At 18.1% G+C, this 21,161-nt stretch overlaps 6 protein-coding genes across 6 annotated transcripts in view; 3 read left to right on the forward strand and 3 right to left on the reverse strand.

Annotated features, from left to right (window-relative positions):
- PADL01_1473000 (GTPase-activating protein, putative) overlaps positions 1-1,258 on the reverse strand; it is a gene marked incomplete at both ends in the record, with an annotated part of 2,017 nt that extends 759 nt beyond the window's left edge. Inside the window, 2 exons of the mRNA XM_028685042.1 lie at positions 1-122; positions 226-1,258. The exon at positions 1-122 is cut by the window's left edge and continues 759 nt beyond it. Coding sequence (XP_028541060.1) covers positions 1-122; positions 226-1,258 — 1,155 coding nt within the window. The remainder of the gene's footprint in view (positions 123-225) is intronic.
- Positions 1,259-4,669: 3,411 nt separating this feature from the next.
- PADL01_1473100 (DnaJ protein, putative) lies at positions 4,670-5,983 on the forward strand (the record flags this gene model as incomplete). Its single annotated transcript, XM_028685043.1, has 1 exon — positions 4,670-5,983. One exon carries the CDS (start codon positions 4,670-4,672, stop codon positions 5,981-5,983), a length of 1,314 nt encoding a protein of 437 aa, XP_028541061.1.
- A 1,113-nt stretch (positions 5,984-7,096) lies between these two features.
- Positions 7,097-10,846, forward strand: PADL01_1473200 (conserved Plasmodium protein, unknown function; the record flags this gene model as incomplete). Its single annotated transcript, XM_028685044.1, has 7 exons — positions 7,097-8,155; positions 8,352-8,673; positions 8,901-9,015; positions 9,103-9,164; positions 9,334-10,251; positions 10,398-10,552; positions 10,700-10,846. The coding sequence occupies 7 exons, from the start codon at positions 7,097-7,099 to the stop codon at positions 10,844-10,846; spliced, it is 2,778 nt and encodes a 925-aa protein (XP_028541062.1).
- A 1,444-nt stretch (positions 10,847-12,290) lies between these two features.
- Positions 12,291-14,888, forward strand: PADL01_1473300 (conserved Plasmodium protein, unknown function; the record flags this gene model as incomplete). Its single annotated transcript, XM_028685045.1, has 1 exon — positions 12,291-14,888. One exon carries the CDS (start codon positions 12,291-12,293, stop codon positions 14,886-14,888), a length of 2,598 nt encoding a protein of 865 aa, XP_028541063.1.
- Positions 14,889-15,955: 1,067 nt separating this feature from the next.
- PADL01_1473400 (conserved Plasmodium protein, unknown function) lies at positions 15,956-17,971 on the reverse strand (the record flags this gene model as incomplete). Its single annotated transcript, XM_028685046.1, has 1 exon — positions 15,956-17,971. One exon carries the CDS (start codon positions 17,969-17,971, stop codon positions 15,956-15,958), a length of 2,016 nt encoding a protein of 671 aa, XP_028541064.1.
- A 2,038-nt stretch (positions 17,972-20,009) lies between these two features.
- Positions 20,010-20,354, reverse strand: PADL01_1473500 (conserved Plasmodium protein, unknown function; the record flags this gene model as incomplete). Its single annotated transcript, XM_028685048.1, has 1 exon — positions 20,010-20,354. One exon carries the CDS (start codon positions 20,352-20,354, stop codon positions 20,010-20,012), a length of 345 nt encoding a protein of 114 aa, XP_028541065.1.
- Between the last annotated feature and the right edge of the window lie 807 nt (positions 20,355-21,161).

The following is a 21,161-nucleotide window of genomic DNA, read 5'->3' on the forward strand; positions in this document are numbered from 1 at the left end:
TATCATGGAAATAGCAAAATAATCCACCATAGGAAAGATTCTGCATATCATATGAGCAATCTCGATATTGTCTCCTTTAAAATCGATGTTGAGGTGGGAATCGCAATTTTTAAGATACGAATCTGGAAAAAAATAAAGCATATAAATATATATATATATATATATATATATTTATTTATTTATATATTTATATTTTAATATATTTTAATTTATTTTTTTTTTTACCTGCAAAAATATTGTCCCATAAAATAACTGTATCGTCAATAGGAAATTCTCTACAATAAAAGAGACGTATCCATCTGAGCAAAAATATTTGTGGCTCAATACTTAATGATATTAAATGATTGTATAATAATTTATCCGAATTTTTTAGTAACTTATGAAATATATATGTGCATTTATGTAAGAGAACTGTTTTACATGTATTTTTATTGGTTGAGTTTTTTTTTTCATCCATGGATGTAAATAAATATTTTAATCCCATATTCATAAAATGATCAAATATGATATATGTATCTGCTTCGATATATTCTTTGTCAAAAAGATTAGAAAATTCTTTATAAAAGAGTTTGTTTTGATCTTCATAAAAATCATTATTATTATGAAGGTGTTCACGGTAGTTGACAATAAAAAAAATGGCTAGTATTTCATTCATTCCTTGTTTATAAGATATGTCTGGATTTTTTTTTGCCCATATAAATAAAATATTATTTAATATTTCTCTAATTTCTTCATTTTGGAAAATTTTTTTTTCAGAATATGTTCTTAAAATATCTTGTTTGATTTCTTCTTTTAATTCTTGATTTTTTTGTTTTAATGTCCATGGATTTTTATCATCTGATGACAATGGATGGAATATTTGTGGATCTAATTTTTGAATATTTAAATTAATTGGTTTAATAATATATTCTTCTTTATCTTGTATATATAAATCTCTTTTTTTCTTAATATCTTTAATTAAATCTTCCAAGTTATCTGCTTTATATATACCTAATAGTAAAGGCCAATATATTCTTCTATATAATTTTATATTTTCTGTATTATTGATAATATTATTTGCTATAAAACTTAAGGCGCTCTTTTTTATATCATTCTTTTTTAATATATAATTATTATTTTCATATATATCAGATTTATCTATATCATCATTATTATTATTTGCATATTCTTTAGAGGAAAATAATATGCTCATGAAATTTTTTAAAAAATCCTCAAAATTTAATTCGTACAAGTCTTCAAAAAAATTGTTATCATTCATTGTTTTCAACAAGGAAAAAATTAACAGTTTTTAATCATTTTTTTTTAAGGTAAACAAATAAATATAATGATATATATATATAACATATATATATAAATATATTTATTTATATATTAATGAAGATAAATAATTATCAGATGGAAACATATATATAATTATTATTTATTATATATTATATATATATTTATATATATATAGTATGTGATAAAAAATTAAAAGAAAGATAAAAATATTGAACCTTTATATTTTACCCCAAATGATAATAATATAAACTGATATAAATATATAAAATAAAATTTATATTATATATAATATCTTTCATATATTATATATTATATATTATATATATATATATATATATATTATATACTTAACATATTCGTAGCCTAATTCTTGCCTGCTTTTTAAATTAAAAAATAAAATAAAATAAAATAAAATAAAAATAAATTAAATTAAATCCAAAATGATATAAAAAAAAAAAAAAATTTTTATTTTTTTATACAAAATCATGCGCACAGTTTTATCTTTTCACTATGAACTTATTAAAACATATAAGTTGAAATTATAATTTTTTATTGGAATGGTTTCAATTGTCTTAACGAAAATAGTTACACATATATTTAATCATTCTTAGATTTTTATTTTAAATTATTTTTTTCTTTAAACAAAAAGGAATTGTATATATATATATATATATATATATATATATATATATGCTGGAGAATATGTAGTGTATAAATATATGTATATATTATAATATTATATATATATATATATATATAGACTAATTTATTCACATATATTAAAAACAAAATCGTTTATATTTATTTATTTTTATTATATTATTTTATTTTTTATGTGTGAAGGAAATATACGTGGAAAACTATTCATGAAAGATTGAAACTTTTTAAAGTTTTATAATTTCCTATTTTATAAGATAATTATATTTTTATTTCAAAATTTTAAGACGTCATATAAGTTTTAGTTATATGAATATATAATCAATATTTTTCAAACCTTTATATATGAAAGAAAAAATACATTTCTTTTTATCCTCTTATTTTTCATGGGAAATAATATATATATATATATATTACTTATATATATATATAATTTAATAAAAGCCTTTCCTTTGAATAATAATATTTCTATATATATTACTATTTTCATTATAATAAATTCTTTGATGAATTACAAAAATATGAAGATTTTCCTTAAAAAATACAAACCCAATAAAAAGTTATTTATATAATATTATTTTATATTATATCCTTAAAATTTATAATATGATAAAATATATATAAAAATAACATACAATATTAAATATATATATATATTTATATTTATTTATTTTGAAATGATGAAATATATATTTTATAATCTAAGCTTGAATACTTTTTCATTATGATGTTCCAATTATACCCCATTGGAAAAAAAAAAAAAAAAAAAAAAAAAAAAAAAAAAAAATATCTATATATATATAATGTTATAGAAGTACACGAAATACTTATATTTTCATGAAAAAAAAAAAAAAAAAAAAAAAAAAAAAAATTTATATATAAATTATATATAAAATTATATATAAAATTATATATAAATTATATATAAATTATATATAAATTATATATAAATTATATATAAATTATATATAAATTATATATAAAATTATATAGAAGTACACGAAATACTTATTTTTGCATGAAAAAAAAAAAAAAAAAAAAAAAAAAAAAAAAAAAAAATTTATATATAAATTATATATAAATTTATATAGAAGTACACGAAATACTTATTTACATTAATAATGCAATAGTATCAAAAATATATATATGAATGCATGAGAAAAAAAAAAAAAAAAAAAAAAAAAAAAAAAAAAAAAAAAAAAAAAAAAATATATATATATATATATAATGTTATAGAAGTACATGAAATACTTAAAGCATCTATATTGAATACATAAGAATTTAAAAAAAAAAATATATTTGCATGAATAAAAAAAAAAGTATTTTCTATTTAAAATATATATTTTACATTCTTTGTACATCTATTGGAAATTTATATATATAATATATATATATTATTATTTTATTATTATTATATATAAATCTTTCTTTATATTTATTCTATATTTTTTTGTATCATTATTAAATAATAGATATATCTATATCAATTTCATTGATTATATATGATAAGAATGTATTTTGGAAAGTAGGAAAATACAACAGGAAATTATGTAAAAAAAAAAAAAATTCTATAAATATTATTTACATGTGCATTTATGTACGATCTCATATATATATTTTAATTTAAAATCTCATGCAATTTTATAAATTCATAAAAAGGACACATGATATTTTTTTTTTTTTTTTTTTTTTTTTTTTTTTTTTTTTTTTTTTTATATATAAAATATTAAAAATATATATAACTGTACGCCTTTTAGAAGTCCTTATGGGGCTATCTAGTATTTTTTTTTTTTTTTTTTTTTAAGGGAATGTTCATATCATTATTGAATATTTTTTTTTTTTTTTTTTATTTAATTTAATTTAAATATTTAAAATTTAAAAAATAATATTTTTATAATTTAAAAAAATAATTTTTATTTTTATTTTTTATTCCAAAAAAATAAAAAAATATATTTCACAATTATACAAACCTCTTATTTTTCCCTATTTTTTTTTTTTTCAAATTGAAAAAATAAAAAAACTTATTCTTTCGAATATTTTATTATAAAAAAGGAAATTAAATAAAATTAATAAAACAATAAATTCAAAAAAAAAAAAAAATTAATTATTTTTATATCTTTTTATTTAAAAAAAAAATAAAAATACCTTAAAAAAAAATATATATGTATAATATATATATATATTACATATATTATATATTATATATAATAAACTTTTAGCATATATATATTAAAATATTATATATTAATATTATATTATATTATTTTATTATATATATATATATTATGTAAATATTACCTATTTTATATTATATCATTTTTTTTTTTTTTTTTTTTTTATCTCTTCACATGTGATATAAGAAATTGCTTCGACAAAACAAGGATTATATACATAATATATATATATATATATTAAACATATATAATATATATATTATTTTATTTATTTATTTTTTATTTTTATTTATTTTTTATTTATTTTATTTTATTTTATTTTTTATTTATTTATTTTTTTTTTTTTTTTTTTTGCACATATAAGTATAATAATATATATATTAAATATATTTATTATATAATATTTTATTATTCCTTTTTTTTTTTTTTTTTTTCCACATATATATAATTATTATATATATTTAATATATATAATATTATATATATTTTTATTTATCTCTTTTTCTTCTGAATTTTTTGCCACCAAAGAAAGAATTGTTGCTTCTATTTTCCTGAAAATGAGCAGCATACAGAATGTAGATCTTTATGAAATCCTAGGAGTTAGCAGAAGGGCAGGTATCAGGGAGATCACCCAAGCTTATCGAATTTTGGCATTGAAATACCATCCAGATAAGTTTTTAACAAACTTTGGGAAATCTGCTAAACCTAAGGATTTAAACGATGCTACTAATCAAGAGCAAAATCTTGTGGTTGTGCCATCTGAAGATGTAAAAGCTACTGAAAGCACAGCTGAAGGGGAAAATAAGATTTCTGCAAATGATCAAGTAGCTCAAGTAGAAGAAAATGCTGAAAAGACTGAAAAGACTGAAAAGACTGAAAGGACTGAAAAGACCGAAAATTCAGAAAATGCTGAAAAGTCTGAAAAGACTGAAAAGACTGAAAATGCTGAAAAGACTGAAAATGCTGAAAAGACTGAAAAGACTGAAAATGCTGAAAATGCTGAAAATGCTGAAAAGTCTGAAAAGTCTGAAAATGCTGAAAATTCTGGAAATTCTTCAAATTCCGTAATTGCTGAGAATCAAACAGTTGCTACTGAAGAATTGGCTGATGAAGAAAAGAATCAAGAAGAAGTTAGCACAAATTGCAGCCATAACCAGGAAGAAGAAATGACATTGGAGAAATGTAAGGAAATATTCTTACAAATACAAAAAGCATACGAGATATTGAAGAATCCAGAATCAAGAGAGAGTTATGATTTTTTTGGATTGGATAAGAACATGGATGAATTCCAAACTTATTATGATCCAAAATTATTTCGTTCTCGTATTAATGTGGAAGACATTCGTAATTATGAGAGCTTTTACAAAGGTAGTGCTGCCGAGAAAGAAGACTTGATAAGCTTCTATGAAAGATATGGTGGTGATTTGAAAAATATACTTGAGTATATACCTCTTAGTGAAACTCCAGATATAAATCGTTTCATTGCCATATTTGAGAAATCTTTTGCTAATGGAGAAATTGTTAAGACAGAATTATATGAAATATCTTTACCAAATATGCAAAAAATCATTAGTAAATACGAAAGTCTCATGTTGAAAGAACAAGCTGAGTTTTCAAAAAATGCTGACAAGAAAAAATCAAGAAAGAAAAAAGAAGATTCACTTGAAGAATTAATTGTTGCCATCAGAAATAACGAAGAAAAGAGAAATCTCAAAATTGGTAACCTCTTAGCTAATATTGAAAACGAGCACAAAAAAAAAAGCAAAAAAAGAAAAAAAGAAGAATTCCCCACTGAAGAAGAATTGGATAAAATCAAAAAAAAATTAGAGGAAAACAAAAAAAAAAAAGAACAAAGTAGAGGAAAAAAATAAACTAATTATATTTTTTTTTTTATAATACGAAAAAATTTATATATATATATATATATATATATATATATATATATATGAATATGTATTTTTATATATTTTTATATATTTTTATATTTTTATATATTTTTATATTTTTATATATTTTTATATTTTTATTATATAATGTTCCATGTATTATATGCGGAAATGCTATTTTCCCAAAAAAAATATTTTTCTTTATTCATAAAAAATAAATATATATATGTGGTATTACATCTTTCTATATGTCATTATGTATTTTTCTATATAGTATGTAGTAGTAGATTTTTAATTTTTTTTTTTTATTGTAAATATGTTACAATAATATTTCATTATATTCACAAACGTTAGACATTTGTTTATATATATATTATATATATATATATATATATTATGGATATATTACAAATGATTTTGTTTATCTTTACCAAATTTAGACATACATTTAATATATTAAAATATATTATATATTATATATATTATATATATATTTATTTATATTTATATTTTTCTTTTATATATTTTTTCATCTTTTTTCGTTTGTACGTATCCATATTATTATATATAATATAATATACATATAATACATATATGTATATATTTATATATTCATAAGTATGTGTGTGTGATATAAACATATAAATCATGATCATAAATTAAAGACTTTAATTATAATATGTTAACATATGTATTAGGGGAATACATCTATAATTCAAACATATATATTTTATATATGTAATATAGGTAAATGTTTTGGTATTACAAAAATGTTTGGGATTTTTAAAAAAAGTATATATTATTTAATAAAGCACATATATATATATATATATATATATATATATATATGAGATTCTTATTTTTTAAAAGGGTTTGTCTTTTTTTTAATTTTTCTTCAGTTCGTTATTTTTCTTTGTATTCCTAAATGTATGAAACTAGGTATAGGTGTTAATAAAAAAATATAAAAAAAAAAGATATGTCATTATATATACATATATTATATATATATATATATATATATATATATATATATATACATTTAAATACGTAGTATCTTAAAGAGTATTCAATACTTTTCTCTTTTAAAAAAAAAAAAATATGATGAGAAAAAAAAAAAAGAATGATCATATAAATGCTCATATGAATCATAAGGATACTTATGATGAAGGAGAGTTTTTAAATAGAAAGATGGTTGATGGATTAAAGCAAACAGATTTTTGCCCTTTAGAGAAAAATATAAATAAGGACATTCCTTTTTTCATTAATTATGATATATTATTAAAGAATTGTAAGCAAGATAAAAATTATCTTGACCTTAACTTGGAAATTAATTATAATTTGGAAGAAATAATCGAGAATAAGGATAACCTTATCAGATGTTTACATAGGAAGAATCCTATTGAACATGTCAAAGGGTATAAAAGGGAAATACCTGATGATTATATGAAAAACAAAAAATACTATTACGACAATAATATATATCATCATAAAAATGATGAATATTATCATAATAATAATAATATATATAAACAAAGGGATGATAAATATGATCGTAATAATTACTGTAATAATTTTAAAAAGGGTTTTACAAATATATTAGAAGATAAGAAAAATAAGGAAAAAAATTATTATACTGATACTTCATATTCTGATGATGAATTATCATACTCAGATAATGATTATTATTCAGGTAGTTCTGTAAATTCTTATAAAAATGAAAATAACAAATCTTTTAATTTTTCTCAGAGAATTACATATGATAATAATTTGATGGATAAAATTAATATATATGATAATATAACAAATTATGTTTATAATAATAATAATAAAAATAATTGTTATTATGAAAATATGGATAAACAAAATAAAGATTGTTATAATTATAAAAATGATATAAAATATATAAATCATAGGGATACTGTTCTTAATGGCCGTAAATATATAGAGGATGGAAATTATATAAATGTTAAAAATAGAAGAACAGATATCATTCATTTTATTAATCAAACGTACAAAGATAAGCTAAGTAGCAATAAATGTCATACATCCTTTATTCAAAATATAAAACATACTAACCATGAAACGGAAAAAACAGAACCTTCCAACTTTTCTGGATATATCCAGCATAGCATGGAAAAGGATTATAGGCGAAATTTGGTTAACATTAATTAGTAAATGATATATTATCAAAAAGAAATAATAACAAAATATATACATACATATATATATATATATATATATATATATATTAATGAAAAATGTAAGACATATTATGTTATATTATGTTATATTATGTTATATTATGTTATACTATGTTATATGATATATATATTTTTTCACTTAATTTTTGTAGACTGATAGGTCTATTATTTTTAGTAACCATGTGGAGAAAAACGACGCCTCTTCAATAAACCTTGATTTCTTAAAAAGTAGTAATACATCAAACTGTAAAAAAATGGAAATAGATATTTTAAACAAATATGAAAAGATAATGAAAATTATGAAATATTTAAGAAAGGTTAAAAGTAAATATCCTGAAATAGAAACTACTGTCTCCATTTTATCAAACCATATAAAAAATGTCACTTTTAATTGTGAAAAAATGTTTGAGTCAAGATATCTGTTGAATGAGTTTTTAAAAAAGCTATATATATATCAAATATATATTTTAAAAAGTAAATATAAATATATACATATATATATATATATATATAGATATATATTTATGGTTGAAAGTATATACATGAATACTTAGTCATAATATGGTTATACATTGTTCGTATTATTTATTATACATGAAAAGATATCAACAAAGATAACCATTTTATATTGGACATGTTAAACATTATGTGTTATATCATTAAGTTTTGTGTTTCTTTATACATATATTTTAACTTTATAGAAATCGTTTTTAACAAATCAGATATTCTAAAAAATGATGATACTCTAGAATATTACAACAAGCATTTTCATACAAATAAAATGAGATTTATTTCAACTGATAGGATAAATAATAGGTTATATTATATATAAATAATATTATAAATATTTTCATGATACATATATATATATATATATATATATATATATTATATACATTACAGTAATGATCCAATAACATTCGAAGATATTAAAGAAAATTCCTCTTATTCAATAAGAAAATTAAGTAAGACATAAAAAATGGATATAAGAAAATATGAAATAAGTTGTTTTATATTATAATACGCTAATTAAAAATCTAAATGAAATCACTCAGAAAAATATATAAATTATGATATATATATATATATATATATATATATTGATTAATATTAAAAAAACCTTTTATGCTTCAGATGAACAAAAGGAAAATATATTTAGAGAAAAGGGATACAATGAAAGACATAAAACTAAAGAATATACAAAAGATAACAAATATAATAACGTGGGTGGATGTAAGGAGAATTACCAATATACAAATGAATATATGAAAAGGGGGAATAAAAATGATATAAAAAATAAATATATAAATCATGACAATAATAATGTTATTAATTATGATAACAATTGTATGTATATTTTGAATAATGATATCAATAAGAATTCTGGTTATTCTGATAAACTGAAGAATAAATACAAAGAGAATTATATAAACAAGATATCGAATTTGGAAATGATTGATAAAAATGGAAAAAAATATAATTTAGATGACATGCATCAAATAAATAAAAACATTTCAAATGAAAAAAGAGAAATTCTTATTGATACAAATGAAAAAAAAAATATATCATATAAGACGTTATTAATATCTGAAAATATGGAAAAAAATAATAATAATTTCGATCATAAGAGAGATAAATCATTTTCTAAAAATAATGTAAATGATAATTATACTATTAAAGATAAATCATTAATGAATAAGATGGATAATATTCAAAATAAAAAATTTTTTAAAAATGAACAAATTAAAAATGAGAAAATCATTTATGATAATATAAAAAAGAAGGATTACTTGAATGTTATAGATGAAAAAAAAGAAGAAGAAAAAAATCCTTTATTAGAACATGAATTAAATTTAAAGGCTCTCAATTTAGAAAGTAAAGATTTGGCAATAAAACAAAATATAATGAAAGAAGAGATACATAATACTTCATATGTTAATAAGAATGAGAATAAAAAAACGCATGTGTTATATAATGACGTAAATAAAGAATTGAGTGCTATTTCGAATAGAGATTCTGTTATACATGCATTGAAATATACACTATTAAATAGTAAGAGAAGAATAATAAAATAAACAAAACATAAATGTATATATAATATGATATATTATTAATTATTATTATTTTCATGTTCAAATATATTTTATAATATTAAGTACGTTTTTCTAATTTTTTTTTTTTAAATAATTTATTAACAGAACCTCAAAATTTTACTACCCTGCAAAATTTTTTATTTAAAATCGATGTTGAGTTTGTTGAGTACAAGAATTTTGTTCTATTAATAAGTAAGAGTGTCAGGAAGTTACATTTAGAAGCATTGTATGGATTAAATGATTTTTCAATATTTGAAAAGGTAATTATGCATGATTAATAGAAATGTAACAAAATTTTGATCTTTTGTAAATAAATATAAATGAAAATATAAGTATATACACACATATATATATATATATATATATACATACATATATATTTTTTTTTTTATACTTTTATATTGAAGGTTTATGGGAAAAAGGCTGCGCCTCGATTTTTGATATCAAAGAAAGTAAAAATGTTCTATAAGTATGATAAATTTTATCAAAAATTTAGGGAACTTGTAAATGTAAGGGAATTCAGCGGTATTACTGATGCAGTAGAAGTAATTTAATCGTAATTGTATGGGAATATATAATATATATAATTTATTTTAAATAATTTTATGAATGGAAATGTAAAAGAAGATATATACATATATATATATATATATATATATATATATATTAATGTGTATAATTTATAAGATAAACTTTAACTTTAAAATTTAAATCCAGTAGAAAACTGCAGAAAATTCTTCAATATATTCATACAAAAAAATATTTTTTCATGTTGGTTACTATGTAGCTGTGTATTATTTCCTTAACGAAATATTTAAATGAATATATACAAATATATATTAATATCAAATTGTCTATATTTTTTTCAAACTATCTTTTTTTTATTTTTTTTTCCCAAGAACATTATATATATATATATATATATATATATAACATAATATAACATAATATAATATAATGTTAATTATTTATTTATTTTTTTATTTTTTTTTTTTATTAATTTTTTTTTTTTTTAATTTAAAAAATTTAGCTATTTAAAAAAATAATTATTACTTGTGCATGAAAAAAAAAAAAAAAAAAAAAATATAATTTAAGAACATTTTTATAAATTATGATTTTGAAAAAGAAAGAAAAAAAAAAAATGGGTAAATTTTTTTTTTTTTTTTTTGTTTTTGGTTTTATGGAAATATATTAAAAAAAAATATATTTTATGTTGAATGAAAAAAAATTCCTAACCTTATTTTATTTTTTTTGTACATATGTATTATATACTATATATACATATTGTAACCATGCAAGAAAATAATTGAAGGTGTGTTTCTAAAAATTTACACACAAAATATTTCTACATGATTTTCTCTTATCCCTTGATTTATTTTCCTATATTTATAAAAGTAGAAGGGGAAAAAAAAAAAAAAAAAAAAATGTAATAAGTTGAAATAAATACACATTTTATTTTTACAAAAGAACATTATGATAATAGGGAGAAATGTTCATTGAATCCCAATTCTTTATTTTATATATTTCATATATTTTTTTATCTATATAAATATATATATATATATATATATATATTTTTTTAATTTTATTCTTCTCTTTAATATTTTATGATTTTTTGTTTTATTTTTTCTCACTTTTTTTTTTTTTTCTATTTTTTTTTTTTTTTTTGATTTAATCTATACATATATTTGTTAATAGTCTAAAAAAGTTTTACATTATTTTCCAGATTGTCATTTTTTTTCTATTTTAAAAACTTTTAATAAACAAATAATATCTTATATATTAATTAATCTTAAATGATTTATACATTTTGATCTTATTCTTATATATATATATATATATAATATACTTTTACGTTTTTATGTTCATAATTCTTTTTAGTAGAAAAAATTAAAATAATATTAATATTTTACCAATTATATATATATATGTACATATATATTTTATTCTTCCAAATGTGATTGATAATATGAAATTTAATTAAAAAAAAAAAAAAAAATGGATAGTAGTAGACAAGAGATAAAAATAAAAAATAAAGTGAAAAATAAAAAAAAATTAACTAATACTTTTGTGTGTTCTTTTGAAAAAAATAATGAAAATGGAAATATAAAATTATTAGGAAATTTGCACAAAATAACTTCTAGTAATGATAATAAAAAAGAGGAAAAGACAATAGAAAGCATAAAAGAAAAAATAATAAGGAAATGTAAAATAGATGATATTAATAATATAAAAAATAGTAGTAGTAGTAGTGAAAATAACATAGAAGAGAAGAATATATTAAAACATTTGAATAAAAATTGTTCAAAACAAAATTCTAACGAAATAAAAAAGGAAAAGGAATGCTCCATATTGATGAACCAATATATAAATCCAGTTGTCAGTATTCCATCTAATGAGAAGATTAATTATTACATACATAAGGAGAATAACAAAAAGATGAATAAATTAAATGATATAGAAAATGTAAGTTCTTCGTCATACAAAAAATATTCCAATGAACAAATTAATGAAAACACAAAAGAAGACAGTGAAAAATCTACCATCAGTTGTAATGAAACTGATAGATTAAATGGAAAAAATATAAAAGATTGTAATAAATTATGTAAAGAAGTAAATGATGATAATCATTCTGTGATTGATATAAATCCATGTAATTATGATATAAAAAAAAAAAAAAATGAAGAAAATAATAATATGGATGATAATTCATATGTTCATATTAAAGAAATGGGGAATGTAAAAAGTAATTATTCTTTTCAGAAAATTATAGAATATAATGATGAACAATTAAAAAAGATATTTTTTAAAAACAAAGAAGATGACACAAATTCAAAAGGTCAGCATAATTCTGCCACGTATTGTGATAAATATATGGAGACATTTTATAATATGGAAAATAAGGATTTATATAATAATAGTAAAAGTAATAATCTAATGAATAATAATATTAATATAGATATTAATATTGATATGAATTCAAGTAATATTAATAATTGTAATTCTTATAAAAGAAATAGTATAAACATAAATCAAGTTGATGATTCGATACACTCAAGTGAACATAATACATTAGGTTATGATGAAGAAAGAAAAAATAATGATTTTAATGAGGATGATTCAGAAAATAATAATATTGTAAAAAAGAAATCCTTTGATGAAAAGGAGTGGGTTCAAATTAATGAATCTCATAATTTTTGGGATTCATTAAAAAATAATTTCAGAAATGTATTTTTAATGAAAACGGAAGATGATAACTATATAAAGAAGGAAGACGAAGTGAAGAAGGTGAATGATGATGCGTCTAAGAAAGATGAAGGCATTGAAAATTTATTATGTGGATTAGAAAAGGATAATAAAATGAAATGTCAAACTAAAATTATTGATAATAATAATAAAAAAAAAAAAAATGTTGATAATAATATTAAAAATATTATTGATAATAATAATAAAAAAAAAAAAAATGTTGATAATAATATTAAAAATATTATTGATAATAATAATAATAATTGTGTTGATGTTAGTAGGCCATCACGAGATAATGGATCATTTCCTTTTCCTGCAGATATTTATGTAAAATGCCTAAATTTTCTCAAGTTGGAAAATATATTAAAATGCGAACTACTAAATAAGATGAGTTGTCATGTTATAAATAATAGTATGGGTGTATTTACATATATAAGAAAATTAAATTTAGATGAGAAATGGTCTAGTCTTCCAATATATAAAAGACAATTTTATTTACATCAGATGAGAAATATAAGACATTTAAATACATCTGAAAAGATATATGTAGAGAATGGTATGTATATACATGAAGTTGCAGCAATTATATATCAAAATTTGTCAAGTTTAAAAACGATTGAATTATTATCACCTGAATATTTTATGAATGATAATACACCTCGACATGAGCCTTTTTCTTTATATCCATCAGTATTTGAAAGATTAGAAAAATTAACAATAATAGGATGTCAAACTTTGGAATGGTTACACATATTTAGAAATTGTTCATTTCCTTTATTAAAAAAGTTTGAAGTATGTTATTATCCTTTACATCATGATCATTGGTATTGGAATTTTGTTTTTGATTTCACCCAATTAGGATTACAAGGTTTATACAAAATATTATATACAATGGAAAATTTACAAAAATTAATAATTGGCTTTGATGTATGGTTTGACAATTTGGAAGGGCAAATATATAATCCTTTAGAAAGTCATAGAAATGAATTACAAGAATATCGTATAATAAATAATAATAGAAATGACAGATATAATAATATTTCTTCTTTATCTATTCCTCCAGCTAATGGGTATCCTACTAGAACTTTTAAAAGTTATCGTGGCAAATTATGTGAAGAAGATTTTAGTGATATATTTACTATAGCTTATTATATGTCAGGGAAATGTGGGAAATTAACTCGTATAATGATAAAATATAGGGATTCAAATGAATATTATGAAGATGAAATTGGAAAGGATGAGGTAGTGAATGAGTTAATATCAGAAGCATCTAATACAGCATCTACATATTACAATTATGTTTTAAATTGGTTTAGATCACCAGATGAAATTATTCCACGCGCTTCCTAAAAGAATTTTTTTTTTTTTTTTTTTTTTTGTATGTAAATGGATGGGTAATTAATTAGAATTAATTTATTTTTCCTTTGGTTATTATATAAATATGAATCCTACCAAAGGGATATAATATACCACATATTATAAATAGATTATATGTTATATATGATTTAAATAGTATATTATATATATATATATATATATATATATATATATATATATACATATACATATATTTTTTTTTTTTTTTTTTTATGTGGAATATCCTGAGATATCCTTCTTTTAACCTTTAGGTATTATTTTTTTAAAGTTTCCTACATCTTGAATTTTTTTCAAAAATGGAAATTGTAAGTATTTATAAGAGGAAATAATTTCTTCGTAATATAATATTTACAATATATAATAAGATAATAAAATGTAGACGAGATAATATATAAGTATATATGTGATTGAAAATTTTTACTTATATATTTTTCCATTTTTGAAAAAAGAGAAATTTGAAAAAAAAATGTCTTTTATAGCTTTCAAAATAATTAAAATAATATATATATATATATATATATATATATATATGTATGTATGTATTAATTTCTATTTGTGCTTTTTTTTTTTTTTTTTTTTTTTTTTTTTTTTGTTGTTGATTTTTTTCTTATCCATTTAAATGATATAACTATTCTATTTTAAACTTTAAAAATTAATATACACATATATGTGTTTATAGATAAATTAATATATATATTATACTTTTCCAAGTTTTCATTTTTTTTTTTTTAACCTTTAATTATTATGTTTTTATTTTAAAAAATATATTCAAGTTTTGCTTGAGTGAAAATATAAATATATATATGTGCTAAACTAAATAAATGGATATATAAATAATAAATAAATTAAATACTTGTAATAACAATTAGTATTATTACAAATATAATTATAATTGTTATAAAATAACTTGATCAAATAAAATGGAAAGTTTTGAATTAATGACTAATTAAAGAATTAACATAAAATAAAACCAAAAAAAAAAAAAAAAAATAATTCATATATATTATTATAATATATATATATATATATAGTTATATTTATTATATGTTTGAGGGTATATTACCAGGCTCAAAATTTTCCACATTGGATAAACTTATATTTATTTGATGATTTGGTTGCCTAAATTTGATTTTTTCTACATACAATAATGGATAATATATATCTAAATCCAGATCTTTTGAATGGATTTTTTTATTTTTGTCAATATTTTTGATAACAGTCATATCATTTGTATTATTTAATGATACGATTTTATGATAAACATCATCTGAAACATCAAATCGTTCTGCTTTTCTGCACTCTTCAATAGCATTTATATAGAACAAGCTATTATTAATAGATCCACAAGATGGGAAGTCATATATAGTAGATCTATTTTCATTATAACTATTAAGATTATTATTATTAATTTGTTCTAAAGTTTTTAAAAATTTATCATTAAAGAATGTAAGTTTTTGATCATTTATAAAACTTTCTCTATATTGTTTTTCGAATAATATTTCATCATCATTTGTATATACTGTTTGATTGAACACATTGTCAGCATTATCATTATTTGTTTGTACATTGTTATTTAAATTATTATCATTCATATTATTATTTAATAACATTTCATTGTTATTTAATGTATTTCCTTGATTCATATTATTTAAATTTATATTACTCGATATTTGATTTTCTGGTTTGAATAATGGTTCGTTTGAATTAATATGATTGTTATTAGAAAAATTGTTTGTCATATCTAATGGATTACCGTTTTTATTGATATTATTAGTTTGATTAATTAAGGATGAGTTTCCTCCATGTAATAAGATATTATTATTATTATTATATTGAGTAGAGCTATCATAGTTTAATACATTCGTATTAGTTGTATTGAATGATGATAATAAATTATTCTGATTTTTTTCTTGTAAGTGTTGAAGATTATTTTCAAATGGCTGTGAGGAATAATTTTGTAAATTCGCTGATATAGTATCATTAAATTGGCTACAAAAAACCTGATTATTATTATCTACATAATTAAGATTATTTATATTTTGATTATACATTGCAACATTTTTTAAATGATCAGTTGAAGAATTATTAAATTCATTATACATAAAATTATTGCTTCCATTTATATCATAATTAATATTTTTATTTAGGTTCATATTTTGATTATTTGTTTGGTTATACATAAAAGATGCTGAATTATTATTTGAGATTCCTCCGCCCAAATTCATAAAATTCGCATTTACGCTAGCTAATCCATTATCATTTTGATTATTTATATTCATCATCATCATCATATTATTATTATTATTATTATTATTAGGATTATATGATGAAATATTATTTTGTCCTTTGGCATTAGAAAAAAGAGATTTACCCTCTTTCAGTCTATTACCAAAAATAGATTTGTCTTTACTAACATAATCACTAAATCTGAAATTGTTTATTTCTTTTTTTTTTTCTACCACAGATTTATTACGAAACAGTGGAGTATTACTTGATCTGTTTCCAAAAATGGAAACATTTTGTTTTTCAGCAGAAAATAAATTTGGTGTGGACTTAAAATTAAGTGACGCTGATAAATTAGATTGGTTATTATAAGCTTGTATATTATTATTATTGTTATATGTTTGTATATTATTATTATTGTTATATGTTTGTATATTATTATTATTGTTATATGTTTGTATATTATTATTGTTATATGTTTGCATATTATTATTGTTATATGTTTGCATATTATTATAAGCTTGTAAATTATTATAAGAATTATCCATATTATTATTAAATGTATGAAACGATACATTATTCATAATAGGATTAACATTTAAATTAGAACCCCCTATATTTGACAAGTCCATATTTCCATTATATCCATTTTGAAAAGTACTATTCTGAATTAAATTACTTGACGTCATATTATATTGTTGAGAATTATTATTATTCATAAGAATGCCATTACTATCCATAAATGTATTCCCATTGTTTGGAATGGACATATTTAAATTCGGTATATTATTCAAATGGTTCATATTATTATTATTATAATCATTGTTATTCATTTTTTATAATTCATTATATAATGCTAAAAAGAAAATAATATCATTAAAATAAAGAAGATATTTATAAAGTTATACAATAAATATAATATATATATATATATATATATATTTATATATTTTAAATCTTTAGTCATATACCAAAAAAATTAAAACAAAAAAATAAACGTATAATCACTCTACATTCAATTTTGGAAAAAATAAATATATAATATAATATATAAATATATAATATAATTTTTGTATCACCAATTCAATTTTCTATCCCTTTAATTTATGTTAAAATATTATATATATATGTAAATATTTTCTTTTATATATTATATATATAATATATATATATATATATATATTTTTTTTTTTTTTTTTTTTTTTTTTTATGTGGGACCTTTTGTCCGTTCAATTGAAGGTAATAAATAAGAATAAAAATTATATATGTAAGAAAAGAATATGTAAAATAAAAAATAAATAAAAAGAATATAAAAGATAAAATAAAAAAATATAAAGAAGAAAAATAGAACAAATTAAAATAAATAAAATAAAATTATATAATATAATAAAAATAATGAATATGTTATTATATATATAAATTATAATATATATAATATATATAGTAATATATATTTACATATATAATCATGTATATTATATAATATATATATATATATATATATATATATATATATATATATATATATCATATTATGTGTAGAAATGAATATATATTATATATAATAAATATATTACCATATATAATAAAAGATCCAATTATATATATATATATATATATATATTAATATTTTTTATTAGCATGTTGGCTATTAATTTTATGCTTAATCATGTTTATGGAAATATATATATTTTCTATTTTTTTAAGTTGCTATATGTATTTTTACTACATTCTTATATTAATATATGTTCATTTTATTACATTATTATTATACATTTTTATCTTTTTTAAATTATATATATATATATATATATATATATAAAATGAAGTAATAATAAGAAGCAACGTAGTTCTTTTTTTGTTATGTTCAAATATTAATGTTGTGTATTCAATTTCTGTTTTTTTCTTTTTTTACATTATATGAATACATATTTAATATTTTGTGAATCATAAATGTATAAAGGTTCTTTTTTGTTTATGATAAAACGATGATATGTATACTTTAATATAATATATATATAATATATATATGTAAATATATACATGTGTTTTATATTTTTATGGTATGCTGAATTTTGATATATATATATATATTTTATTGATGGATATTGTATTATTACTTTTTGGCTTTGAAAAAATCAAGGAAGATGAATAATAAAAGTTAAATAAAAGAAAAGAATAAAAATAATATATATATATATATTTTTTTTTTTTTTTTTTTTGTTAAAACATAAAAAGAGTTAAAGTTATATAGTTTTTAATTTTAACACATATAAGTATAATATATATATTATATATATTATATGTATTTTTTTTTGTTTATAGATTATACATATATTATAAATGTATTTGTATATATTATAAATAAATATTTATATTTACATTATTCATATTTGTTGATCTATATATACCATATGTGTGAACAGTATGATAATGAAAATGGTTATATATAAATAAGTATTTATAAATATATGCTGAATTTATATATATATGCATATTTAATACATGTGTGCGTTCAAATTTATATATAGATAATTTTAAGTTGATAAAATCCAGACAACATATTTTAAATATGAAAAATATAATGAATATTTTATTTATAAGATAATATAATATTTATAAATTGATAAAAACTAGAATTTTTTTAATCCTATATTTTAATTTTTTTTTATTTTTTAAATTGAATTTATGAAAATATAAGAAGGTATAGACAATAATTAACAAATATATAAATATATATATATATATATATATATATATATATATATATATATATATATATATATGTGCTATGTATCTATTATTAAGTAAATATAAGAAAAATTTCATTCTTTTTTTCCTTTTTTTTTGATATCTTATTTAATTGTCATTTCATATAAATGATATTTTGATTTGTTCGTATTCTTCTCTTCTTTTCATTAAATAATATCCAGCAGATTCCTCATCATCTATATTATAAAATAAGAGACTTAAGTTAATATTCTTTTCAATTTCTTCTACTAATTTTTGTGCTGCTTCTTTAATATTATCCAGTTGAGATGAAGTTGTAGCTAAAAGTCCTGCCTTCCCATTTGATGCCGCTTTACTTAATAATAATGAGGACCCCTTAAGAGCAGCCAAAGATCCTCCTGTTTTTGCAAAGGAAAGCTGAGCTATTCCTGTTTTCCATATAAGAGGAAAAGTTGTTGATAATAAAAGTGGTATTTCAATTGTCATCTTGTAAAAGGAATATATATATATATATATATATATATATATATATATATGTATGTATTTTTTTTTTTTTTTTTTTATTTTTTGAATTATCTATTATAAATGTATATAATAAAATATGTATATAACAATATTTGAATATAAATTCTGATATATAAAAAAGTTTATAGATTAGAACAAATTGTCATATGGTTGCTCTTTTTATAATATTTACTATTTTTTTATTTTATTTTGTTTGTTTTAATAATATTATTTTATATAATGATATAATAAAATAAAATTATATAAAAATAATATATATTTAAAAAAAAAAAAAAAAAAAAAAAAAAAAAAAAAAAAAAGCTAGCTGACAATATATTGTATGAACTATGGGAAAAGAATAAGTTTTATTATACACATTAATATGTAAAATGAAAATATTATAAACCCAAGTATATTGAATATATATATATATATATAATATTATTTTAAAAGTATAGAAATAATAAATGTGTATGTAAAATATATTAATATAATTTTCTTATTAATTGTTTTTTTCATATGGAATATCATATGAGAAAAAAAAAAGAAAAAAGAAAATATAGGTCTTACAAAAATATATAAAGAAAATTTGTATAAGAAATGCAAAATTATATAAATATAAATATATGTATCTAAAAAGTGTTATTAGAACTTATAGAAACTGCACAATATATATATATATTTTTCTGCATGTTTATATATAAATAAAAAAAAGGATAGTAAATAAAATATAATTCATTATATATACATGTATATATTGTAATGTTCAAGCATTATGCTTTAAACATT

Source organism: Plasmodium sp. gorilla clade G2 (genome assembly GCF_900097015.1).
Source record: "Plasmodium sp. gorilla clade G2 genome assembly, chromosome: 14".
NCBI classification, from domain to species: domain Eukaryota; phylum Apicomplexa; class Aconoidasida; order Haemosporida; family Plasmodiidae; genus Plasmodium; species Plasmodium adleri (nom. inval.).